A 27,219-nucleotide genomic window follows, 5' to 3' on the forward strand; every position below is an offset into this window, starting at 1 on the left:
TGGCCACTATAGCACTGTTTAATTTCAGGTTAAAACGTAAAATTTGGAAACACTTCAAGCAAAATAATGCCTGTTATTCCCTGAACTATCAGTATGAAACTGGTTAGAGGTAGGAATCTGGAAGTGTTCCTCTGTGAGATATTTCAGTAGCACATGGGCAGTAGAGGAGGATCAGTGCCATTTTGTTTTGCACCCTCAAAGCAAAGGTCCTGTGCATGCAGAAATTCAGATGATTTCCTCTCTTCTTAGTGCAGAACTTGCTACTTTTTATTTTGGTTCACACTGTTGCAATTATGGTTTGCTTCAGGCAAACCGAGTTTCCCAAGAACCAGGGGCAACGGGAAGATGTTTTCTTTCTCCAAATCCCCTGCCACCAGGGATAGAAAGCTTTCTGCATCAGAAGATACTGCTTAGCTGGAGTTCAAAGTGTGAATGCACGTTAACACAGTGTGCGTTTACTTAAACAACTTTGGGTACATTTTATAATGTTTACTAGTTTGACAAGCCTTTGTATCTGCATACAGTATATATTTTTCTACTTTCAGCTTGTTGCAGCTTTGGTTTTTAACTATGTAGTCTCTTCTGTTCACATCAAAATCCTGTCCAATTCTAAAATAAAGTGATTATCAGTACAAGTCGAAACTCTCCACTTTGTCTCAGCAAGACACTGCATGTGGGACAAGCCAAGGACTGCAGGACTGCGGTCTGTTGTTAAGGGGTGGGCTGGGAAGGGTTACCACTGGTATACAGGTCCTTCCGGGCATCAAATCCAGCATGCAAACATCAATGCTTCTGAAAAAGAAACCTAACAAAAATATGCATCTCTCTCTTGCTCATTTTAGCAGCCACGTACAGTCTAAGTTGGTCTTGGGAAGTAGCTGGTGCTGTTTTTCTTTCCCTTCTTCCTCCTACTTGTGCACATCTTCTGTTCTTTAACTGGGACTTTCAGAAAAGCTCTAGAAAAGTTATGCCTACTTATGGTTCTACTTCAGTAATCTGTAGCTTCTGGGCAACTAGTGCTTTTCCCAGGCAAGATACCTTTCCCTACAACTGGTCAGCTGTATTTTGTGGCATCAAATGAGCAAACAAGTGCGCACGTGTATGTGGGGTTAGGTTAAAGCAATACAACTGTGTGTACACCAGATTTGATACTACCCTTCTGAAGGAGGGGACAATCTTCAGATGAATATACAGGAAATCCTCCCTACTGGTGGGCTAACAGAAATTAAAGAAAAGATGATGAGGGGGGAACCAAACGGATGTCTTCTTCACAGGTAGTTATGGACTGCATTACCCATCGTTTAGAGTTGAGGAAGCGTTCCCCGTGTTGAGGTTATCATCCTTTGCATTGCATTCTTCATAGCGGCTCTGAAGCACTTCCACAAATCATGCTGATGCAGGTCTGCACTGAAGTTTGCTTGCTTTCTAGTGTTCAGGTTCCTGCTCCTCACCATTCTGGCTTTAGCACCCCCATAGAGCCCTCTCTGCACCAGGCCACACCATGATGCAATTAATGCTGCTCTGCCTGGGTAACTGCTGAAAGAATGGATCAAAAGCCTTTGTCAAGGCCATCCTACATGCGGCCTGTGCAGCACTAGCACTGTGCAACTTGCTCCTGATTATTGCCAGCACTGTTGTAATCCATCCAGCAACATAAAATCTGGAAGCTTTTGTTGAGTCTCACGATCGTGTGCTTTGCTGCTATCAGCTGACCCAGTGCTTCCTACTCCAGCCCATTACCTGCTGAAAAGCTCATCTCCCCACTGCTGTTTAGATAGGATTTAAACTCTCAGTTATCTTAAGCTTGTCAGCACGTCAAACAAACTCACATCCTTTGAACTCAGGAGAGGGCTCTGCTCTTTCTCCTCTTCATTACATTTAGATGCTCGCTGCTGCAGCCTCACTGCAGCAAATAGCACTGCACAACCCAAGTCTGGGTTGATGCCGAGATGCTACTTAATTTCCAGAATATTCCCTTCCCCCATTCTCTGCAAAAGCACCAATTATACAGGATACCTAATCAGCTCCAAATTCTTTGTACATCCTTTACTCATCCTGCTCAAGTAGAAGATGCATTTAATTTCAAGCACTGTATTGATAATCTGATATTGAATCATTGCTAATTTCTGAGCCACTTTACTTTCTGGCTCAAAAAACGGCAACATTCTCTTCCTACCACTAAACCTGCACCCCTCTCCAAAAATGTTCTTACAAAAATAACCACTGAGATCAGTTTTTTGATCAGACATGGGCAAATACACCAGAATGCCTAGATTTGTTTATTAAGGCACTGATGCTTTGGCCAGAAGTCTAACAATATCCATTCACTGCATACACTTTTCCTTCTGCATACACTTTTTTTTTATAAGAAAGCCTGATATAACTTTTCTCATGTTTAAGATGTAACAGTTCCCATAAAGCTTTACATTTCCATGTTCCTTCAAGCTTTTTTTCTATTTTCATGCAACGCTTGAAAAAAGAGAAAATGAAAGGCTTGTTTTTCAGTGACCAAGCTGCAAGAACATGGATAGATAGATTTATAGATGAATAAAGATCCCCCTTTTAACGTTGTCTGCTACAAATGTTGTCTAACTGTAAGCTATGAAGGATGAGTACCCAGTCGAGGTCACCCTCTGTGTAATGACATATCAAAACTTAGGAAGCACTGCAGTCACTTAGGAATGCTGTAGTGCCTCTACAGCAGAGATGATAGGTTTGGGGGTATAAACAGTGACTGGGGACCTAGCTCAACATTGTCTTGTTTCATGTATGTACACCTTTTAAAAAATATACTGCTATGTTGTTAGACTTCGAGATTTCTTTTCTTTAGCAGCAAGACTCCACTAAATGCAAAACTCATTCATAAGGAAATCCCAACCTGTTGCTTGGAACACTTCATTTATTTCTAGCTTCCAAGAACAAGCCAGGAGTTACCACATACATACAGATTTTGGTTTCACAGAAAATTGAACTGCAGAAACAGGAAAACACTCCAAGATATCAGTTGTAGGTCATGTAGCGGGGAGTGGCGCTGAATTTTGCGTAGGATTTAATGACTTTGTTCACTGCTTCTAAGAAGTCTTTCTCAGTAGCAATTTTTCGGCGTGCTCGGATTGCAAACATGCCTGCCTCTGTGCACACACTGCGAATCTCAGCTCCTTTCAAAAAAAAAAAAAAGGACAAATAAGTTCAACACTGACCACCAGTGGAGACGAAGCATACACAGAATGGCTAAATGAAAATTCACCTTACCTGTGCTATTAGGACACAGTCGAGCCAACAGCTCAAATCTTATGTCCCTTTCAACACTCATGGAGCGAGCGTGGATCTTGAATATGTGAGTCCGCCCCTGGAAAAGCACAGAAGACAGAAACGTTCACACTATGAAAGAGGTGACGACTTGACCTGCTCTCAGTGCAGCTGTCCTCTTCCCCAGCAAGGGCAAATGGAAAATAAAATTCTTACTTGGTACCTGACTGTCATTTCCTATGTCTGGACTAGAATAATTGAGCAATGGAATAATAATTGTCCATGAAACTGAATTACAAAATTATCTTAAAGAGCTCTACTGGGAGAAGTACTTCAAGAAAGCTCTCAAAAAGAACTAAATAACGCACACTCCAACTTAAGATCTAAATTACAGAACCAGTTAAAGGATTATCTATTAAGATAGAAATATACAGCAAACATAAGTACAGGTTCTTTGCCAGGGATGAAATCTGGGCAGTGTGAGAAAACTTTCCTTGGCACATACTTAATCCCCCAACCTTCCGTGGAGTTTCACATAAGTTAGGTGTGCTGCTTTCAGTAACTCTTGTAAACTGCATCCAGACAGTAATGAAACACACTGAAGAAACACTGATACCAGAAAATACTTGGCAGCGAAAAAAAGCATTCTGACCTCTAGATCAGGCAAGCTGAACTCTATCTTCCTATCCAACCTGCCAGGCCTCATTAGAGCTGGATCCAGAGTATCTGGCCTGTTTGTAGCCATCAGCACTTTGATATTGCCTCGTGGGTCAAAACCATCCAACTGGTTGATCAGCTCCAGCATCGTGCGCTGCACTTCATTGTCACCCCCAGCACCATCATCAAAGCGAGCACCTGGACAGACAAAACACGGAACAGCAGAGAGACCTTCAGAGCAGGCAGATATCAAAGCTGCTGTGTGTGAGAAAGCAGGAGAAGAGTATTTAAATTACACACAAATATTTGTGATGAGTTGAAAGAAGATATGAAGGAATTCATTGAAGATGACACACTTCAAATAAAAAGTGAGTATCTGTCAGCTATAATAAGTGCCGTGTTTAGTGGGAAATATTAGTGATAGGTGGACGGTTGGACCGGATGATCTTGGAGGTCTGTTCCAACCTTGGTGATTCTATGATTCCACGATTCACCCTTAACATTAAAGGGCCCATTTCCCTGCTAATAACAGGCCAAACTGCTGAGATTGGTAAATGGGTTGGATTTCTGTTTTAACATCTCCCCTCAACCAAAGTCTACTTTCTCAGGACTGAAATACTTCTTTCTTCAGGGGGGAGGGGATGAAATGTGATTTTTAGTTTTGGTAGTAGTAAAGATTTGCTAAGTAGTCTAGAATTTGAAGGGAGTTTAAGTTTACAGTACTTCTTCCAAACACAGATTTTTTTTTACTAAAGTTTAAGTTATCTGCATGTTCCAAAAATGCTAAGATGACTTCTCATCTGGGCTAAATATGTCTTAAAGCTACGTAAACCACTTCTTGACGCCTTCTCAGACTGGGACATGCTGGTAGTAGTTTTGCTAAATATTTAGAATATTTAGGTATTTACAAGCATAATTCTTGAAATGCAGCAATCAAGATAAAGAATTCAGGCACGAAGGGAAAATCTGCAATTTCTCCCATGAAGTCAGAGCTATGCATAGTACAGACATACCTCCAATGGCATCAATTTCATCAAAGAATATAAGACAAGCTTTTTTAGTTCTGGCCATTTCAAAGAGTTCACGAACCATTCGAGCTCCCTGAAAGCAAAATGAATCAAGACTTTGTTACAGACTCAAAGCATGTTAAAAGGAAAAACTTCATGTCTCCAAACAATTCTAGCTTCCAATGATAAAACTCTTTTACTAGTATAAATATACATAACCAAACGTTCATAAATCTGATAGCAATTTATAGATGAGAGACGGATTACTATTCTTGAACTCAGAAAAAGTACAGATGACATCAGGGCCAACTGAAAAATAAGTGGTAGAGCTGGAAACAAAATCCTCATTCCAAAGTCCTCCCATAACACAGATTACACTCCACACTGCAAAATTCATTTAATTGGTGACAACATAGTTCATATGTTGTAACTGATTGCCCAATCTACACCCGTCTGCCTGACAGTCCCTCTGCCCCCTTGTATCTCCAAGCTTGCTACTATGTTCATCCATTAGACTTACTAGGGTGCCTTATCCCCAGGACTACAAGCCTGTGATTCACTCCACATTTCATTAAGAATTGGCTCTTACCTCTCCCACATACTTCTGCACCAGCTCAGATCCAATTACTCTGATGAAGCAGGCATCAGTCCTGTTAGCAACAGCACGGGCACAAAGTGTTTTGCCTGTACCAGGAGGCCCAAACAAAAGCACTCCTTTGGGAGGCTCAATTCCAAGGTTAACAAATCTTTCAGGCTGCAATGGTGAGAAACAGAAGGCATCAGAGATTACATGCAAATTCAGAAAATCATCAGTGAAGAACAAAAACCAGGCTGGCCTGGATTTCATTTGTCAGAACTAGACCTCTTTTCCCTTGACATTTTACACACAGTTTTATCTTTTCTTGCTTTTTCAAATGCTAAAAGATGATCAGCATAGCTTTAAAACAATTAAAATTACAACCTGAAGGTTACTTACGTGAAGAAGAGGGGTTTCAACCACCTCTCTGAGCTTTTCAATCTGCTCTTTACAACCACCAACATCACTGTAAGTGACATCTGGTTTTTCTTCCACCTGCACAACAAAAAGATAAGTGAGCAGTTAACACCTTGATGCAGCCTCTGTAGGCTTTCAACTGCCAAGAATAAAACTGTAAGTAATCAAAATTAGGAGAGAGAACAAAGCAAAGTAAAATAAGTAAAGGTAGTTCTTACTTGCATCATGGTGACTGTGGGATCGATCTTTGGAGGCAAGGGGATGTGGATTTGATACTTGTTTCTGTCCACTCTGGTGAGAAGGCATAAAGAACATTTATCTTAACATCAGTTAATAAAACTGTCACGAACAACTAACTGCAAATTAGAAGAAGCTGAATTCTTAAACCGTTCTTTCCTCTGGCATCAAGATAACCCAGCCCTTAAAGCTAACAGAATGGCTTGAGATTGGAATTCCTTCTGCAGAGGATCTTAATATTTCAAAAAATATTAATTCCAAAATATTTTAAAAACTAAACTTCAAAATATCCCAGAGAACAAATTGGCAAAATATTGATTCTCAAGATAACTGGCTTCATCCCTTCAGCAAACATTTCCTGCAGCAGCTCTGTGTGTATCTGCCAAGACAGCCAAGGTGGAAGCTTGCTGCTCAGGTTACCTGAAAGCAGGGACTATTGAGGCCCACACTGAAAGGTTTCAGTCTGGTGCACTGAACTGACTTTCACCAGAATGACATCAAACTCAAAATACCCTGAACACCGCGTGCAGATTAGCAACTGCCTTCCAACAGAAAGACCTTATTGGTATGATTTCAATCCCTGTGAAAATACCAAATGACAATTGCTGATCTGTCAAACTAATGGATCAGATGAGAAGCTTCAGCCTTCAGTAAAACTGTAACACAAAGGATTTTGCTTACCCAACTCTCATGCCTTCTTCTATGTCAGTAGGTGCCACCTGGTCACTGAGATCCACCACAAATTTGGCAAACTGCTTGACATTGATAATGTACTTGGGATCCTCAGAGTCTGCATTGATTATCTTTGTACATCTAATACACAACATACAATTAACATCATCAGGAAAAGAATTAACTGCTTGCCTATTTGTGTAAGCATCAGGATAGAGATGGTGGATATACGCTCCCAACACACTGAAAGAGCTACACAACCTGTGATTCTAATATTATAGCATCATACAACAATAACAGAAGCACAAGTAGCACAGACCATTTCTGTAAAGAAATGGTTTGGTCAGGGCTTGAACTAGTAACTGAGCACCTGGTGAAGGGGTGCGGCTGGCCTAGGGAGCAAGGCAAATTGTTTGCACTTGTGCTCCCCACATGACCAGAAGGGGTGGAGCCACCCTGGGTTCAGATTTGGGCTAGCCACTGAAGACAGAGCATCTCTTAGACCTAGGCTGCTTCCTGAGAAGGAGTGCTGTACAGCCAGAGAGCCCCTTCACCAGCTGGGCAAGTTCAACTTTTCTTTCTGTATGAGACTGTTGGCCTACCTGCCGATACCTTGCCTGGTATTGCCAAGAACCTGTCAGAAGCAATTCTGCTTCTTCATAAGCATAACATCATATATCATATTTTATAAACATTTTGTATGCTTTTTGATACAACGGTAAAAAGTACTTCCAATTTGCACAAAATATGACTCTTCTTCAAAAAGAAAAAGAGTTTGTGAGTTATAAATTGCTTTTTTAACACTAGGCAGCTCCACCGTAAGGACAAAAAAAGAATGCACCCACCTGGCAACCTGTAAAGGCTGCTCACTTTGGAGAGTTTGCTTATCTGCAGCCAGATCCCAAAGAGCAGGAGGAGCCAGGCCAGTGTCGGATTCCTTAATTCCTGTGTACAACACAGACAAGGTGAGGAGGAACAGGCAGCTGGTATGTCTTCAAACATCAATAACCTTACACACAGGCCACCAGGAAACTTCCTGAGATCTCTAATTAAATGCAAAAGCACAGCTTTAGTGAACTTCAAGTTTCCTAAAGATACAAGACTGTGCCAGCTGAATATGCCAGGCTATCCACACCACTAAGCTAACTGTTCTGCTATGCTTCTCTTCGTTGGGCAAGGAGTGGCACCACTACTTACTGATAATTTGTTGACTTTCTGCAGTACACAGAAGTTCACTCATGATTCAAATGTAGTTGGACACCCATAAGTTAACTAGTGACAGAGGATTTGTTTCACGCTACTGTAATGAACAGGCTTACAATTTTAAATACAAATTTGTTAAACTACAAATGTATATGTGCAGCTTAGCCCTGCCCAATCAAAAGCAAGACCATCACCTACAAAATAAAAATTGCATGTTACAAAAATAAAGAAATGCAGCCTTTGGCAAAAAATAAAAATCATCAAAGAAGTGGTTTGAAATCAGCTTCTTCAAATACTCATTTTCGTAGCTCTTCTACTGAACACCATGTTAAGAAAGAAAGATACCAGTGAGCTCATTGATTTTCTTAAGTAGTTGTTGAATATCATCTTCTACTTGCTTGATCTGCCTGGAGTATGTGCTCTGGCCCTGGAAAAGAAACATCACATTGATTTTTGCAAATCAATAATTTCATGTTTAGGAAAAAGTGACAATAACTGCTGAGCATCAAGATATTCAGTAGATGGGTTTGGTATAACAAAAACTACTGATCACAACCAAAGACAACATTGTTAAGCTCATATTATAACATTTCTGTTAATTCCGAGCAGGGTGCAGCTTCACAGTTCTGAGCATTGTGCAAATGGAAGTTTTTTCACATCTTTACTCACAGATTTGTTTTTGCTTTTGAATTTGTTTGGTCTTATGTTTTTTTAACCATTCTTAAGTTTCAAAACAAGTCTTAGTAAAGATTACATACAGGAGTTCTGCAAACAGCACAGATGTGAAAAATCCTATTTGTATGAGTGCTTTTATTTCCTCCCCAAACTCTCTATCAGCCCCAAATATAGCAGAATCTTCACGGTGCATATCAGAAGCCATATTCTCATCTGTGATAAAATATTTTATTGCATCACCCTGCCAAACGCAGGCAGACCTGGACTTGCTTTACAAGGTCCCCCTTGTATCAATTTGCTTAAAAAAAAAAAAAAAAAAAAAAAAAAAAGCCACAGTGGGCTCAATCTGTACTTCAAGGCCCTTACGCAGTTGCAGGGTTATACTGTCAATATAATTCAGACTTCTGACAAGCATGTCCACATCCCAACATACACTTAGCAGCAAGTTTCTTTATTCTGAAGAGTTCTTTCATAGACCCACTGTAGAATCGTTTAAGGTTGGAAAAGATCTCTAAGGTCATCAGTCCAACTTATGCCCACTAAACCACATCTACACATTTTTTGAACGCCTCCAGGGATGGTGACTCCACCACCTCCCTGGGCAGCCTGTGCCAGTGCCTCACCACCCTTTCAGAGAAGAAACTGTTCCTAATACAACTGAACCTCCCCTGGAACAACTCAAGGCAGTCCCACCTCATCCTATCGCTGTTACCTGGAAGCAGAGACCAACTTCACACCCCCCCACACAGCCTCCTTTCAGGCAGCTGAAAGCAGTAGTAAGGTCTGCCCTGAGCCTCCTCTTCTTCAGACCGACCCATCCCATCTCCCTCAGCCGGCCCCCATCACAGCTGTGCTCCAGACCCCTCACAGCTCCGTTGCCCTTCCCAGGACACCCGCAGGGCCTCCACGTCCTTTAGCAGCGCTGTCCCACAGCCGCACGCAGCACTCGAGGTGCGGCCTCAGCAGCGCCGAGCGCGGTCAGCAGCGGACGCGCGTTACTCACGTAGGTTTTCAGCAGGGCGATATCTCCTTCATCCAATGCTGAAACAAGACAAGAAAGGCTTAAGTCGCCAATCATAAAGACAAGACAGAAGCTCGTTCCGAGGCCGCATCTGCGTTTGTGCCTTTGCTGGCCAGGATCCCCGCGGCCGACGGCCGCCCTGCCCCGCTCCGCTCCGCGCCCGCCGCTTACCGCGGATGGGTTTGTCCTCCTTCTCCTCCTCCTTGGTCTTGCGCTGGTCCGCTCCCAGGTAGTCCGGCATGGCGAAACCTCCCAGCTCCGGAAGGCCGAGCGCTGCTGCGTAACGCTTCCGGGCCGCGCCGCCGCCTTGCCGCGGGCCGGCCGTTCCCTCCTGGCCTCACGGCGCGGCGGCGAATCGCGGGCCGCTCCCGGCCGCGTGTCGCACGGAGCCGCGTTCCCTCCCCCCGGCGGCAGCCGCTCCCCTCGGCGCCGAGCCCCGCTTCCCCCCTCGCGGCCCCGCGGATCCCTCGCGCCGCCGCTGACCCGGAAGCGCTCCCCGGGCTCCTCCACGCGCCGGCTCCCGGCAACCGGCGAGGCCAGGCCGGCGGCTTCCGCGGTCGAGGCTCGGCGCGCGCTCCCGCCGAGCCGCCATGCTGCGCGGGGCGCACGAGGGGCAGCTGACGGCGGTCACCGGGGCGCTGACGGCCGGTAGGTGCGGGAAGGGCGGCCGTCCCGCGCGGCGCTGGGCTCCTGGGCGAAGCGGGGGCCGAGAGGGGCGGTCTCGAAGCGGCCGCCCGCGGAAGCGCAGAAGTTGGGCTTTAGAACCCAGCGGGGGGGATTCGCCTGCCGAGCGCTCGGGGCTTTCCTCGGGGTTTGCGCGTGAGGCGGCTGCAACAGGTGCGGCCGCTGGGGAGGGAGCGGCAGCGGTGCCTGGGAGAGTCGAGCTGCGTAACGGCTGTTAGCTGGGAGCGGCGGCGCTGCTCGGGGTTCGGGAACGCCGCCGGGTCTGTGGGACGGAGCGCCCGCCGTCCTTACAGCTTGGCGCGGCTGACCGGGCGCTCTGCGGCCGAGCCTGGGGCTCCCGGCATCCCAGCACGGGGAGATGTGGGGCTGCGTGCAGAGGAGGGCCGCGGGATGCTCAGAGGGCTGCGGCACGTCTCCCGAAGACAGCCTGCGGGAGTTGGTGTGGAGGAGAGAAGGCTCCGAAGAGCTCCTCCAGCCTTCCCTTGTGTGACCTTAGAAGCAGGATGGGGCAAAAACTTTTTACGCAGACAGATAGTGTTAGGACAAGGGGGAACTGTGTGAAACGATCAGATGGGAGATTGGGCATAGAGGTTAAGGGGAAATTTTTCACGGATTGGGTGGTGAGGCACTGGCACCGTCTGCCAGCGGAGCCTGAGCTGGTACCTGGTGTAGTGCCTGATTCGGTGGGTACCAGCCCTACCTGCAGCAGGGAGGTTGGAACTCGATGGTCTTTGAGTTCCCTTCCAACCCAACCCTCTTTGTGATTCTGTAACTTGGCAATCTGCAGCCTTGTGTCATGTAGTACTTTGATGGTACTTTAACATCAACAACAAAAAAGTAAGCCACAGAAGGTGAAGTTGCTTTTGTGTTTTTGCTTATAGCATCAGTGCTCTGTCAAGTGGAACCTGTGGGAAGATGGTTTGAAGCATTTATTAAGAGGAGAAACATAAATGTTTCTGCCTCTTTCCAGGAGCTAGAAGATGAAAAGGAACTTTCTGAAGAATCGGGGGATGAGGAATTGCAACTTGAAGAATTTCCTATGCTCAAAACACTTGATCCCAAGGACTGGAAGGTATTCTGTTGGCAGTGACACTGCTGTTTTGGTTTTGGTTTGGTTTGTGGTTTGTTTGTGTGTGTCGGTTTTTTTTTGCTGGAAATCTGACAAATTTACCTGCCACTCCCAGCCGCCCCTCTTTACCCCAGTCTGAATCTTTCTGTGTCTGTCAGCATTTGACTTGACTGGTTTTGTGTTTTCCATGCGTAATCAGTTGAGGACAAACTCAAAACCGCATGGGGTGAGGGCTTAGTCTTCTATATTCTGGAGTTTTGCTAGTGGCCTTAGTATTGACACAGCAATTCAATCAAACTTACTAGGATCCAATCCAATACTTAAATACTATTTGGGTTGAGGTACTGGAGTTTCTTTAGCAACCTCTAAAAAATTGTTCCTATGGGCTTTTTCGAACGTTTATTGTGAGAGAGAAGAATCCTGCCTTTTGCTTTAAAGATGTGCTTTATTAAAGATGTTGCTTTACATGTGTTGTGGCTTCTTAGATCACATATGTCAGTGTTTACTAGAGCTCTTTGTTCTTTGTTCCTCAGAATCAAGACCATTATGCAGTTCTTGGGCTAGGAAATATACGATATAGGGCTACTCAGAAACAAATCAAAGCAGCTCGTAAGTATCTTTCCCTCATAAGCATACTCTTCTTTCAGAAGTACAACTGTTTTCTACATACAAGTTCAAACATGTCACAAAGAAGTTTTTTTACTATTTTTACAGACCTGCTCTTTGATTCCAATTGTTTACCAGCCTGTAGTTTCACTTCACAGTTCTGAAATCCACAGGCCCAAAGCGAGTGAAATGGAAGATTCCACTGAGTTCACATCTTGTTTTCTTATCTCAAGATTTTTGGTTAAGAACAAACAAACCGCAGCAACAAAAAACAAGCAGACAAACAAATCCCAACACAGGCTGTAAATTTATATTTTTGCATTTTGGAGTCTGCAGTCAAGCTCAGTGAAAGGTTGAGAAATATGTCTGGCCCTGCCTGTTTCAACAAATTGTTACCTTCAAGCCCCCTTACAATTGTTAACTGCCACGTTAATGCTACCGAATGTTTAAGAAGCATAGATACTGCTGTTATCTTCCCAAGTGGTAGGCTCAGGCTTTCGTGGGAACAGTGATAACTGTTAAATTTTCATGCATTTAAATATTGTACTAAAAGTAATTCGGACCTCTGAGAAGTTCACTTGTGCTCTTCTTTGGTCATTTTGCTGTGTGGTAAGTGTAGAGTTCCTGTTGCTGAGTGCTGGGGATATTATCAAGCAGTTAAGGATGTGTTCTGTAAGGTTGCATTCCCTTGGTGTTTCAGATAAGCAAACAATAGCACTCGGAAGTGCAGTGTGCTGCTTAATGGTAGCATGGGCCTGTGTCTGAAATCATGAAATGTGAAGGTTCACAAGTGCACGAGGGTTATCAAGGGTATTTTATGGTATTTACACACCAAGAAACATCATGTCAGGCTTCAGAACTTTTCTTTCTAGAAAGCAATGTGACCAAGAGCTGACTGCAAATATTTGTTTGAAGATTGAAATTGACTGTTAAATTCTCTATGAAATAAGCCAACAGCTTTTGTGAATTTATCTTGCAAACTGTTACATAAAAAAGCTGTCCCTGTATGAGTAGAAACACTGTCCTCAGTTAAACCACAGGTGAAGGTTAAGTTACTCGCAAGTGGGTAGAAGGTTTCCTTTGGGCTCACTTGACTGAGCTAAGGCAATGTGCCAGCCTGTCGCCTACCAGCAAAGCCATGGCGAGCAACTGTGTGGTCACAGAGAGCACAAAAATAGAAATCATTCTTCGCTTACAGCTTGGTCACATTACCTTATGTTTGGAACTGGCTTGGGCAGCACATGTAGCAAGTTATTGACTTGTATAGAAAATTATGTTGCAATTGGTACATGGCCATATGTTGGACTTCTTAGCAGTGCCACTGTGGGTTCTGTGTTAGTACTGCATAGAGCAACACCTGGCCTCACTAATGTTCTTGAGCAAGAACTGGGGTGTCTCTCTCCTGATGATTGTAGAGCTCTAAGACAGTCTTGATAACAACTTCAGATGACGTTCTAAAGATAACCATAAGTTATCTCTCAGGATTTAAGGCCTGAGTAGAGAACTTGACCAGAAAGACGTGTGTGTGTATGTGTGCGTGTGTGTTTGTGCTGAAACATTTCTGAATGTTATGCATCTACTTGCCAGATAAATCCATGGTTTTGAAACATCATCCAGACAAGCGAAAAGCTGCAGGAGAGCAAATAGGAGAAGGTGATAATGATTATTTTACGTGCATAACTAAAGGTAAGTCATTGACCTCTTTTATGAGATTTGTCTCTGTTGCTACTTTTAAAGAACTGTACAAAGCCAAAGACTTTCTCTTCTGTTTTGGCAAACTTCTTTATCAGCAGCCATCACTGAAATGTAACTTCTCTTTGGGTGGAGGCAGTATGGAAATACAGCTGACCGACCTTTGCCACTTGGTGACAATGCAAAACTTATTGTGAACTCTTACAACAGTGTATGCAAGGGTGAACCACTAGAGGTTGCCACACGCCTAGAATAAATGAAACACTGTAAAAGAATTCCCGCAGGACACCAACTGCAGTAGAAAAAGTCAGAATTCTAGTGCTCTTAGTGTGCCAACAGAGTGTCTGTTGATTTCAGCTGGGATATCGGTTTTCTCGGACGCTCGCTTTTGCCCACAGATGACCAAGTGTACTCAATGACATTTCATTCCTGCCTGCCGTGACCTAGAATGCTTTTGCTGGCTAATGGCAGAAACTTAGAGATTAGTATAGGTATAGCCAGACTTATGCTTCTGGTAGTGCTTTTATTTTTAAACAAATGTTTTCAATCAGTAAGGGTAGGGGAGAGCATCTTCTAATCCTTCTTCCAAGCGACTTGTTCTTGTTTGTTAAAATGTTAGGAAATGTTATGTTAGATGACCTAATGATGTTTACAGTCTTCTATAGAGCTAAGCTAAATCGTTTCAAAAATGAACAACGATTGTGTGGTTGGGGCTATAACAAAGAAGGAGACAGGCTCTTTAACAGGGTCTGTTGTGATAGGACAGGGGGAAATTGATTCAAACTAAAAGAGAGGAGATTTAGACTGGATACTGGGTGAAAATCTTTTTTACAATAAGGGTAATGAAGCACCAGAACAGATTGCCCAGAGAGGTGGTGGGTGGCCTACCCTAGAGGCATTTGAGATCAGACTGGGTGGAGCTGTGAGCAACCTGATCTAGCAGTAGGTGTCCCTGTTCACTGCAGGGGGTTGGGCTAGATGACTTTTAAAGGTCCCTTCCAACTCAGACAATTCTATGAATTGACTGAAACCAGACTTTTTTGAGATTATGTTAACAAATATCAGAATAGTTGTGACTTTGTTTCAATTTGAAACAGGAAAAAAAAAAATCCTAACATCTGAAAATTAGTAGGGAAATCTATTTCCCACCTGTTCTAATTATTTACTCGCCTGTATTCAGCTGTTGGGAAAACCAGCTTCAAATGGAAAGTAAGATCTTCAGGCAATATAGAATTGAGTACAAAGTTCTGCTGCTGCCTGATTAGCCCAAGAAACGTTTTGTCCATTTGTTCAGTGTTGCAAACTGTCAGATGTGAGATACAGCATATTTCCTGAACTCAGCTACAGGTGGCACTAGGGAAATGGTCTGAGGGTTGTTGAAGCTCCCATCTTGTAATGCAGAAGACAACTGATGTCATATAGAGTACTGGCGGAGTCCCTGGGGGCAAGGGAAGATTGGCACGCAGCAGCTTATTGTTGTTTCCTTGCATTCATTCCTTCCTCAGTTTACAGAACCACAAAGCATCAAGGTCTCCAGCTGATCACTTGCAAGATGTGACCTTCACGGTGTGGCATTCTCTCTCCAGGGAAGCAGTCAGAGAAGCCCACTAATAATTGCAATATGAATTTGATTTTCTTGAATTTCTACTTCTAATGAAAAATAATAGGTATTGTAGATCTGACAGACAAATTCCACGCTTCCTTGAGGGAAAAAAAACCAAACAGTTTACTGGAGCTGCAGAGTGTAATTTCCAGGTTATAAAGTTGTAATGTGCTGTTCTCCAACTGGAGGACTTAGAAGACTTTGTTAATTTGTCTGCAAGGATTTGCTGCAAAATAAAAGCCTGAAGATGTCATTCCCAAGCTATCAGTGACAGCTGAATTGAGTGCTCTGTGATTTTTAAAATATAATTAATTTGTTACATTTTAATAGTTAAATATGTTATTTTTCGTAGACATTTTCTTCCTGCTTAGTTAAACAGGAATTGCCAGCAATACGAGTTGAGATGCCACCAAAATAATTAAATTTCTGGCTGTAGAGAATCAAACACAAATCTGGGTGCACCTTTTTAAACGTGTAGAGCCTTTTCTGTTAGCATTCCCACTTTGCCAGGAGAGCTCCTCTCAGTCTCGTGTTTGATGTCTGGTCACTTGTTTCAGCTTATGAGATACTGTCTGACCCTGTGAAACGACGAGCGTTCAACAGCATAGATCCTACTTTTGATAACTCTGTACCTTCCAAAAGTGAAGCAAAAGAAAACTTCTTTGAAGTTTTTTCACCAGTTTTTGAAAGAAATGCCAGGTAAGCCACGTCCTGTTGCTTTTGAAGTGCAACAGAGTATTTGCAAACTCTTCTGGCATTGTTATTAGCAGGTGCAATTTTTAAGGGATGCTGGGAATTGTTTTCTCGTCAAATTAACACAATTAAAATAGAGCATTCTCAATGATTTCTTTTTAAAACAATCTCCAGTGCCATACCAGTGACTGGGTTTGACCCGTGAGATTTTCTTAAAAAAGACAAGACTCTTCTTGGTTCCATATTACATACTGTCCTGTTTGTACAATACTTTGCTTCATCTTAAAGTAATTAACTGTGCCAAGTTCATGTGTGTTACTGACTAAAAATTCCTTTTTTTATGATATTATGAGGATGAGACATTAACAATAGTTATATTCAGAATTTAGCTGGTTAGGAGAGAAGATATACGTAAATGTCACTATTTGGTGATTCTCTCTTGTAAGGTGTGTGACTTTTCTTGCATTTGATTCATGCTTGCCAATTAACTTTGTATTAAGGCTGTCACAAGTCTAAACTCAGTTTAACTTATTTTTTTAATATGAAAAAGTGTTTTATTATATGAGGCATTCTGAGTGATCTACTGCTTATTTTAGGTAGATTTATTAAGTGTCCTAGTAAGCAATCCAGAGATTCAGATCTGGTTTTGTGGCTGTCAGATGATCCCTTCTCCATTGGGATATGGATTCTCTGTCATGGAATAACAAACTCTGGAGCCTATGGAATAGTTCCCTCCTTGTAGGAAAGAAATTGAATGTAGGCAGAGTATGTGTTATTCTCTTGTACTCTGTTAGAAAACATGGGAAAGTTGTTGTAGGCTACGACAGAGCTGAGTTACTCACAGAGCACCTTTTGTTTGTTCTCTGTAAGCTCCTCTACCAGGAGGATGTGTGTGGAGAATCGAGGCCCTGTTACTAGTGTTGGTAGTTTGTGCTCCATCAGATCTGCTTCTATTTGTGCCAAACCTGGGAAGCAGGAGGCTGCTTTTCTGGGAGAGTTCCCCAAACAAGGCACAATCTGGAGCAGGCAATCGTGATTTCTTCCTCTTTCCTCATGATCCATTTGTGTGGTGGGAAGGAACTCACTTGTGGCATTTTGATTTGTACTTAAAGCACGTCATTTTATGAAACAAGATTGCGTATATATTACTTCTTGAACATTTCCATTGATTTTCAGGTGGTCAAATAAGAAAAATGTTCCTAAACTTGGGGACATGAACTCTTCATTTGAAGAGGTAGATGCATTCTATTCATTTTGGTAAGTTAGATGATGACCTCAGGTGCTCTTCACAGTGTTCAAGGTGTGCAATATAAAGGGTTTGCAGACCAGTTTGTATGTAGATTGTTGCCCTGTGGTCTGTTCTGGCTGTGCAGGGTCATGACATTGCTTCACAGCTATTTGGCGTCTTCCATAAACCATGCTAGATTTATTCTAGCTAGAACACCCACGTTGTAAATTTACAGTTGCAGAGGGATTTTGGACAGTGCTTGGCCAGAGTGGCTGCAAACTGAGTGTCCCACACAATAAGAGGGGAGGTTTGTTTCACTTGTGTTTTCAGTGGAGGTGTCCAGCAGGTATTTAAGCTCCCCTCATTAAAGAGAGTCTGATTAGTCTGAGAAAGTCACAGAGCTTATGGCTTGGCTCATCTGCTAAATATGGATGCCTACATAAAGATTAAATGATTTCTCTCTTAATGCTGCTGTACATCTCCACTGCCTGTACTGGGAGCTTAGACTGTGAAGTTGATGGTCCTGCAGAAATAGGAATTTTTAGTTTCAATAGCATTGACTTAACGCAGTGGTATCTCTGTAGATGCAGTATAATTATAAATGATACCTTATAAATTGTAAAAGCTGTGTAAGTGCCTACCAAAAAAACCTGATTTTGAAGAACATTCTTTATTTCTAATAGTTTTGCTGTTTTATTCTATATTTTTAAAATTAATTCTTTTTTTTTTTTTTTTTTTTTTTTTAATTCAATTCAGGTATAATTTTGATTCCTGGAGAGAGTTTTCTTATTTAGATGAAGAAGAAAAAGAAAAAGCAGAATGGTATGTAAGTAAAAAGAAATTTGGTAGGAGAGTGAGAGACTAAGGACAAGTTGAAAAGTCTTGCTGTATTCAGACTATAAAAACAGGAGAAAAGGCTGCTGAGCTGAGATGGGGTTCTGTTCTCCCAGCTCAGTAGTCAGCTGAGGAATTGAACTGGACTGTGGGATTTGGGGTTTTGTTTTGGTTTGGTTTTTCAGTTGTGAGATTGAAGAGTTCTTGGGGTGTTTCTATCGGACTTTGAATTTGTTTTGGTTGGGAGAAAAATAAAAGTTTAAAAGCATCTCCAGTGTGTTCATTGAAGTTCAGGCTTGTTATTCTTAACCTGCCTGAAAAGTTGAACCGGACCCAAAACAGAGTAGATGAGTAAGCAGATACTGTTTCTTTATCCAACTCCGTGTTAAACTATGCTGGGACAAGCAATGCTTTCTGGAATATAGAAGCATTATTTTTGATGGCTTGATGTTAATAAAAATTGCATACTTCTTGGTATAGTGATAGTAGCTGAATTACCCAGACCGTGTTGCTGTTGGAAAATACATTCTAATTCTATTCTTATAAACACAGAACATTTAAAGTAAAATAAAGCTCTGAATCATTTAGTCTGACCTGTATTTCACAGGACACAACCTTTCACTCAGTCACTCCTGTATCTCCATAATTACATAAACCTCCTGTTCCAAGTCTGAACAGAAACCAGTTTTGTAGTCAGCTGCAGCAATTAGCCAGTTCTGTGTCTAACACTGGTGCCATACTTAGGCTCTAGCTGGACATCTGTTTCTTTTATGCCTTTTTCTGCACTTAATTTGTTTTTTCTCTTTCTGATCTCATTGTTCTCTTCTCCTGTGAAGGTTCTGTGAAGGCACTGTAATCAATTCTATACCAGCTGTATTTTTGATAAATTATTTTCTGGGCTTCTTATTGGAAAGTTCTTGAATTAATTGCATAGCCCTGTATTGTACTTAATTCCAGTCATTCAGTGTCTGCTTTAAAAATGTTTAGACCAACAATTCATAGCATGCTGTACTTAAGCACATGTTGGCTTCCTGTTCTTTTCGTGATTCTTGTCATCCTTTCTTGGCAGAGGTTGTGTTGCACATCTGTTCTAATCCTTCAGTCTGTTACTGACTTCTCTACTCTTAGGGGAATTGTTTCCTTTGTTCCAAGGGATATTTATCTGCCTTTGGCTGTATGGATGAGTAATTCATGGAAAGAGTTCTGTACACACACGTTTACTTGACACAGCCTATTTTCTGTGAAATGGTGATAATTGGCATTAATTATACCGCTGCCCTTTAATTAAACTCTATACTAGCATTTCAGTTGTTTTTCTCGGGCTTAATGTTAGGTCAGCAAATGGATGTATTTTGGAAACAGAGTCCATGATGCCATTCCCTGTAATGAGAGGTGAGATGCCTGTTTTGTCAGGTGTTCGGCAGGTTTGTTTGATTGTTTAAGCACTTAGCACTTGGGACACCATCTTGGGGCATGGAAGGTCTTTTTTTGAAGCTTGTTGTTGAAGTATTCACGAAAAAGCATCCGTGTGGGGAAACTCTGAAATAGTTTGTTGCTGAATTTCTGAAAGTTACAGACTCTGTTGTGCATTAGTGCTGAACTAACTACGCTCTCCCTTTGCAGTCGAGATGAAAGAAGATGGATTGAAAAGCAGAATAGGGCCGCCAGAGCACTGAGAAAAAAAGAGGAGATGAACAGAATTAGGATACTTGTTGGTGAGCGTACAAACTGCTCTTGTAAAAGAGATTTGTTAACTAACAGCAGAAAAGCTCTGTTTTTCTTTTGTACGTGACGTGTCCTTTCCTCTGCCAGACAATGCATATAGCTGTGATCCCAGGATAAAAAAGTTTAAGGAGGAAGAAAAGGCAAAGAAAGAAGCAGAGAAGAAAGCAAAGGTAGAAGCAAAACGAAAAGAACAAGAGGCAAGAGAAAAAGTAAGTTAACCACTTAGTTTATTTTGTTGAAAAAGCCTGGTTCGTTCACACCTGGTCTAGAGGCTCCAGCTTCTAGATGGGTCAGAAGGTTACTGTTAAAGTTATATTGGGCTTTACACATGCATTGTCCTTGATCCCAGCGTAACAGGCAGTAAAGGCTGACAGCCTTCTGAGAAAGAGATGAAAATAAGGAGCATGGATCTGAAATGAAAAACTTACAGAATTGGGTTTTGTTATTGCATACACTCCCTCTGTCTTAAAGGCAGTCACTAACTTCTGTGACCTGCCTTCCTCTAACATAAAGCAAGCAGCTCTATGCACTTCATGGGTATGGTCTGCAAGAAGTTGCTTACTGTGAAACACTTTGAGGTAATATTACCTACTTGATTAATATTAACAGCTTGGAAAATATGTCTCTGGAAACAGTATTCAGAATGAAAGGCTTGGGAATTGTAGGTTACTAAAAAGTGCTTTCAAAGACAACACTGAAGTATTGCTGTACTCCAAAATATGGAAACTGCAGATTTTAATATTGAATGACCTTATAACAGCATGACTTGCTTTGTGTATATTTTTGTGTGTTTGTTTTATGTTGTTGGTTGTTTTTTTTTTTTTGATTGCAGCAAAGACAAGCAGAATTAGAAGCAGCACGGTTAGCAAAAGAAAAAGAGGAAGAAGAAGTTAGGCAACAAGCATTAGTAGCAAAGAAGGAAAAAGAGATACAGAAAAAAGCAATCAAGAAGGAAAGGCAAAAATTGAGAACAACGTGCAAGGTATTTCAGTGTTACCATAGTGAAATACAGGTTATGTGAGTGAAATTATTATGTTTGCTTAGATCATAGTTTATCATGCGCTTGTTCTTGTGGTCAGAGATGGGTATGGAAAGTGGGTTTGCTGAGCAGCAAAATGCTACAGTGCGTACTTAGCGTGCAGTTCTGAGCAAGGCTGACCGAATAGGCCGAAGCACAGCAGGGACTGAAGAATGCTGTATTAAGATTTTGTCTGAAGGGTCAGAACAATAAAATTCAAGAACTTTGCAGAACATGTATTTCTGCTTCCAGAACTGGAATTACTTTTCTGATAATGAGGCAGATTGTGTTAAAATGATGGAGGAAGTGGAAAAGCTTTGTGATCGTCTTGAGCTAGCAAGGTAAGTTTTCTTACTCCTATTCCTGCTCGTTTTGACATCCACCTTTCTACTAGCGACACATTGTAACTTAATCATTTATTTTTAGTCTGCAGTGCTTGAACGAAGCACTTACATCCACAACAAGGGAAGGAGGAAAGGCAGCTGTAGTAAAACAGGTAATTACATATCCCCTAGGAGGGGAATGAGAGCAGTCAATTCTTATACAAAAGAAAAATCCTGCCTCTACTATCTGTGACCTGGGACTGGATCCACAGAAGGTTTAATATGCTGTAGACACATGGAAGGGCCAGTGGGTTGGATGCCAAAGTATAGGAAAAGCTTGTGCTCAAGATTCATGAACCTCCACAAGGATCTGCTTCAATTTGCCAGGAAAGCAAATCCATTTGGAGTAACAAGGCTGAACCCGTGTCTTGCAGAGAGAATAAGATGTTTTCTCTCATCTGCTTTTGAGTAACATCTGTGAACTTTATTTCCTGATGGAGAAGATCATCTGCCCCCATCCCAGGGTTAGGTTTTCTCATGAGACAACTGAAAAATTAAGACTGAAATCCCTCTTGCATTCCGTATGATTTAATCCAGTTTCTCAGTATCCAGGAGAGTGTTCCAAAATAGGATATTGACCTTTCTGTCCTTCTTTAAAGCTGTTCTGCTTTAATAAAAATTATCTAAAGTAGTTTTCCTTTTGCCAGGAAGACTTAATTAAGAGACAGTGAGCATCCTTCCAACAGGTGTAGGCATGTAGTGTTTTATGTTATCAGGACTGTACTGTACATCCAGTTATCTAGGCAGAAGTAGATACATGAATGGTATTCAACTGCTGTCTCAAGATGTGATTACAGTTCACAAGGCTGTGTGATGGATAAATTCAGTTCTGCTTGCTAACAAACTGTATATGTGGCCACCTAAGCCACATATAAGTAAACAGTGAGTAGCTGAAGTCTGTGTTGTTGCAGTCAATGCTAATTTAGCTATCCTATTGAAGCTTTCACTTGGATTATAATCATAATAATTGAGAATTTCTGGCCTAACCAGGGTTAGGTAGCAGTTTCACTGGAAGCTTTGGCAATTACTCAGTACTCAGAATGGATGTTGGACTGTCCCCACTAACCAGTTTACGTTCTTAATCCTTCTGTGGATCTGTCCCTTGGTGTCAGATGTTAGCATGGATATTCCCATTGCATTCAGAAATCTTGCCTTAATCCTTGCGTTTCGTAGTGAACTTGGGATGGACTTCTACTGTAGCTAATAATCTGGGATGGCTACATTTGTGCACATGATGGAGGGAAATAATGCTGAATCAGATGAGCTCTGTTTCTTCATGCATCATGTGCAGAACAGAAACTAAGCAAAGTTCAAGGCTCAAAGCAATTCTAGAGAGGGGGGTTTGTAGCAACATATAATGTTTCTTTCTTAAAAATGAAAATGCTCATTTACAACCCCTCAGATAGAAGAAATAAATGAGCAAATAAGGCGAGAGAAAGAAGAGGCAGAGGCTCGTATGCGCCAAGCAACAAAGAGTTCAGAAAAATCAACAACAGGTGGCGGAGGTGGGAGCAAAAACTGGCCAGAAGATGATTTACAGTTATTAATTAAAGCGGTGAACCTCTTCCCAGCAGGGACTAATTCAAGGTACTTCATAGTTAAAAAGCTAACTAATAACTTTAAGTAAATAACAAGCATAATACAACTTATTTTCCGACTGTCCTAAATATGTCAGTAGGACTCTTTAAATTTCCTGGTTTTCCTTGACTGTTGAACAGCCTCTGGTTTTTCTTCTGTTAATACTGTGCTGTAAATGTGTCTGGAATTACTTCTGGGCCTATTTATTTCACTTCACTGGACCTCAGTCCATCAGCAAGATTGTGCCCTGCTCCATGTTTGCATATGGCTCATGACAGGCACCAGTCATTAAAGCCCAGAACAAAACTGGAACAGTGACTGTGATCCAGCTGCGTGGGAACACAAGCGTGTAAGCTACTTGCAGTAGTTCCACAATGAATGTGTTGCTGTTTCTCTTCTACACGTTAGGAGGAAAACACATACAAAGAGCTAAGTACCTCTTCTCTCTTTGGGAGAGAGCTGGAAAAAAAGGAAAGGCTGGGATTGGCAGAAATCCCAGGTGTTCACTTCCTCATGCCTTAAATCCTTATCTTTCTCAGGATTAAAATACCTTCTTTCACTTAGGATTCAGAGATTTGAAGCCTCTATTACCAGATTTGGGTGCCTACTTTAAACCAAAAAAAAAAAACAAAACCCAAGCTTTCTTACTTAGGATAGTGATAGATATGGCACCAGTATTTGTTTCTGCACTGCGTCGCAGCAGTCAAGAGCAGCAAGAGCTTGATAGGCCTTGATCTGTGATGCTCCTGTCTGATCAGGTGCAAATCTTCCCCTCCGTTTTCTAAGATGCACTGTGGATAATTCAGGGGCTGGGTTGTTCCAGCTCTCTCCTGCTGAATCTCCTTTATCTGGTGTTTAAGCCCACTTTCAAGGGGTGTTGGAAGAACTTTGCTGCCATTTCAGTGGAGTGCAGTATTTTATATATTGGAGTTGTTTAGGGAATTCAGGTAAGCAGCAGCCGAGCAGTCTCAAGGACTAGTTTTGCACTTCCACACCTACATTCTACCCCCATGCCTTTCATGTCTGAGAAGCCAAGAACTTTGCACAAGCTGACTGAATTCTTAACAGAAACATAGTATTTAGTGACTAAAAACTTTCCACATTAGTTACTGAGAGTTTTCATGTGTTTAAGTACTAATAAATTTAACTTAGGATTTGGTATATGTACAGCTGCATACAGAAGCTTGATTGTAGCTTGTACAAAGATAAGCAACTATATTATGTGCTGTTTTTCCCCTTTCTGTCCTTGCTTTAGGTGGGAAGTTATTGCCAACTACATGAACTTGCACTCTATCACTGGAATAAAACGAACAGCAAAAGATGTCATCAATAAAGCAAAGAGCCTCCAGAAGCTTGGTAACTGTATTTGCTTATTTTTGTACTAAGATCCTCTGCACATTTCTGTACTGCTTGATCTTCTTCAAACAGCACAGTGTGTCTGTTGGGAGAAAATGCTGTATGTCCCAAACAGAAACATAGCTCAGGTGGAAAACTTACAGGAGCATTTCTGCGATGCAGTATTTCCATCCTAATAGCTATCACATTAAGTCTTTACCTCATGAGTGAATCCCTGAAATTCTTTTAATCTAACTCAATGCACCTGTAAATGTCTAGGCCCTATTCTTATGCTTTGAGTGAGAGGAACTGTCCACCCAACTGTGGGATTCAACACCAGTCAGACAGCTAAATTAACATGGCTTTTGTAGGCTCTAGGAGCTAGAGAGCTGGGATACTGAGAAAAGGCTCTGGATTATGTTCTCAACAAAGAGCAAAATGTGCTATTATAGGGGAGGGGGGAGGAAAGAAAAAAAAAAAAACAAAACCAAACAGCATTACAGTTGTTTCTCTGTGCCACGTATCTATATAAGGAGGCTGGAGACTGTGTTCCTGACTGCCCCTGCAACACAGGTAGTCTGGGTAAGGCAGGAGATCTGCTGCAGTCCTTGCACAAGACAATCCCTTTCAATCACACTGAAGCAGCACTTTCAGGCTTAAGTTTATGTGGAGGAGGTATTTATTTCAGCAGCATAAAGTGAAATAGGAGTTGGAGCAAAATGTATTGGGCCCTGAACAGTATTTTTATGTACCAACCTCTTTGCCATCATCATAAAGAAAGCATGAACTGGGGCTTTTATTTTTTGCTATTCTGTACCTGTTAAGATATCTGCTACAGTGGTTTTACTATTATAGCTGGCTTCAGTTTTGTTGCAGTAACTATTCCGTTTCTCATAGACCCTCATCAAAAAGATGATATCAACAAGAAAGCATTTGACAAATTTAAAAAGGAACATGGGGTGGTGCCTCAGATGGACAGCGCTGCTCCCTCTGAACGATTTGAAGGTAATGGTGAAGAGAGCCCTTCTTGCAAAGCTGTCTCCTCTATGCATCTTAATATATTAACTTCAGACTTGTTTACAGAGAAACTTTAGTAAGAAGGTGATGCAAGCTCAGTTACTAGATCTATCTGATAATTTCTCATACGCTTAGTACAAACCAAAGTTAACTGAACAGTGACAGTTTGAAATGCTTCTTTGTGAGGCAACAGATTAAATCTGATTTTGAGATCATCTGCTCCTCCTTTTCAGGAAACAGTAGGCATGAGGGGGTTGTCTTGAAATATAGGATGATCCTACAGCTAAGCTTTGGTTTCCTGCTAAAGCCCAAACACCTCCAATCAAACCTTCCAGGGTCTTGCAACAGACTCTTCCCTTAGTGAAAAACAAAGGAAAAGCAACATCGCTGCCCTAAGGATGTGATTTCACAGGACAGCTATGGTTATCAAACACCTGCTTATCTTATACCTTCCAAAGATTCTGTGCTGTATTCAAAGATCACACATGCTACTCGGCCAGTAGTGTAAGGATTTAAAAATCTATGATTTTTTAATGGATTATGCTTATCTCAAAAGTTTGTTACTAAACTTTTTTTTGGTCACTTTTGCATTTGAAAACAGGATCGCCTTTAGATTCATCCCCTTGGACTACAGAAGAACAAAAGCTTTTAGAGCAAGCATTGAAGACTTACCCAGTAAATACTCCTGAAAGATGGGAGAAAATAGCAGCAGCTGTCCCAGGCCGGTCAAAAAAAGACTGCATGAAGCGATATAAGGTAAAGTTTTCTTACCCTGTAGTCTAGGTCTCATTAGAATCTACTGTGTTTACTGTTGCCCTCCCTCCCAAGCACTGCACCTGACAATAGCAAGCTAGCACAAGATGGAGCTATAGAGAGAATAATTTTTTTTGTAATTTGGCCCCCAAAGAGCAGTAAGGACTAGGTTTTCTTTCCCTGCAAGTAGTGAAGGTGGGAGCTGGGAAGAAGAGCCTGCCTCTTGAAACTTGTCTTAAATGTGACAAGTTATTAGAGATTGTGAAGTCCTATCCATAGCCCCCCTTTTTTTTTTTTTATGTTATACTACAAGAGAAGTGTATGAGCGTTGACCTTCAACACCATGTCAGTTGTGGTTGGGTTCTTTCTAGGATAAATTGTGTTATAGTATTAAACTGTCCAGATTGCTCACTATCGTAAAATGGCCTGGGTTGAAAAGGACCACAATGATCATCCAGTTTCAACCCCCTGCTATGCGCAGGGTCACCAACCACCAGACCAGGCTGCCCAGAGCCACATCCAGCCTGGTCTTGAATGCCTCCAGGGATGGGGCATCCACAACCTCCTTGGGCAACCTGTTCCAGTGCATCACCACCCTCTGTGTGAAAAACTTCCTCCTAGTATCTAACCTAAACCTTCCCTGTCTCAGTTTAAAACCATTCCCCCTTCTCCTATCACTGTCCACCCTCGTAAACAGCCACTTATTCTCCAAGCTAAACAATCCCAGTTCCCTCCACCTTTCCTCATAGGAGAGGTGCTCCAGCCCTCTGATCATCTCAGTGCCTCCTCTGCACCCACTCCAAGAGTTCCATGTCCTTCCTGTACTGGGGGCCCCAGGCCTGGACGCAGTACTGCAGATGGGGCCTCACAAGAGCCAAGTAGAGGGGGGACAATCACCTCCGTCTCCCTGCTGGTCACCTCTTTTTAATGCAGCCCTAGCAGAGTGTTTCAGGTTGCCTGCATAGTCAAGCTGTACATTTCAATAAGTTGTGTGCTTTGTTTTTTTCCCAACTCTCCAGGAACTCGTTGAAATGGTCAAGGCAAAGAAAGCTGCTCAAGAACAAGTGATGAATGCTACTAAAGTCAAGAAATGACTTTTACTGACAATCTTTGTTTTATAATAAAAATGCAAATACTACACATTTTTTCATTACTTCCTTAAGTATACAAATACGCAGGACTACAGTTGGTGTTTGAGTTTTAATCTTTTCAAATGCCTTTCTCCCAGCTCAAAAGCTATAAGGAGATAGTGGTAGCCTCTTAATTCTTTTTTTCTTTTGAAGCTC

General features: G+C 42.0%; 2 protein-coding genes across 3 annotated transcripts; one reads left to right on the top strand and one right to left on the bottom strand.

The window, feature by feature from the left end:
• Positions 1-3,000: 3,000 nt before the first annotated feature.
• PSMC2 (proteasome 26S subunit, ATPase 2) lies at positions 3,001-9,956 on the bottom strand (the record flags this gene model as incomplete). Its single annotated transcript, XM_079534347.1, has 12 exons — positions 3,001-3,158; positions 3,253-3,349; positions 3,902-4,104; positions 4,920-5,007; positions 5,503-5,667; positions 5,890-5,985; positions 6,126-6,198; positions 6,826-6,957; positions 7,662-7,761; positions 8,365-8,446; positions 9,698-9,735; positions 9,887-9,956. The coding sequence occupies 12 exons, from the start codon at positions 9,954-9,956 to the stop codon at positions 3,001-3,003; spliced, it is 1,302 nt and encodes a 433-aa protein (XP_079390473.1).
• Positions 9,957-10,305: 349 nt separating this feature from the next.
• Positions 10,306-27,027, top strand: DNAJC2 (DnaJ heat shock protein family (Hsp40) member C2; the record flags this gene model as incomplete). Of its 2 annotated transcripts, XM_079549571.1 has the most annotated exons (17): positions 10,306-10,363; positions 11,281-11,471; positions 12,002-12,077; positions 13,662-13,760; positions 15,927-16,068; positions 17,239-17,319; positions 18,047-18,112; positions 19,748-19,839; positions 19,937-20,058; positions 20,682-20,831; positions 21,120-21,208; positions 21,294-21,363; positions 22,653-22,837; positions 24,084-24,184; positions 25,061-25,168; positions 25,782-25,936; positions 26,953-27,027. In XM_079549571.1, 17 exons carry the CDS (start codon positions 10,306-10,308, stop codon positions 27,025-27,027), a joined length of 1,860 nt encoding a protein of 619 aa, XP_079405697.1. The 2 variants fall into 2 exon arrangements, with proteins under 2 accessions (XP_079405697.1, XP_079405698.1); XM_079549572.1 differs by lacking the exons at positions 10,306-10,363; positions 21,120-21,208; positions 21,294-21,363 and having other exon boundaries at positions 11,424-11,471.
• Positions 27,028-27,219: the final 192 nt, after the last annotated feature.

Source organism: Tetrao urogallus (assembly GCF_951394365.1).
Source record: "Tetrao urogallus genome assembly, chromosome: 1".
Classification (NCBI taxonomy): Eukaryota; Metazoa; Chordata; class Aves; order Galliformes; family Phasianidae; genus Tetrao; species Tetrao urogallus.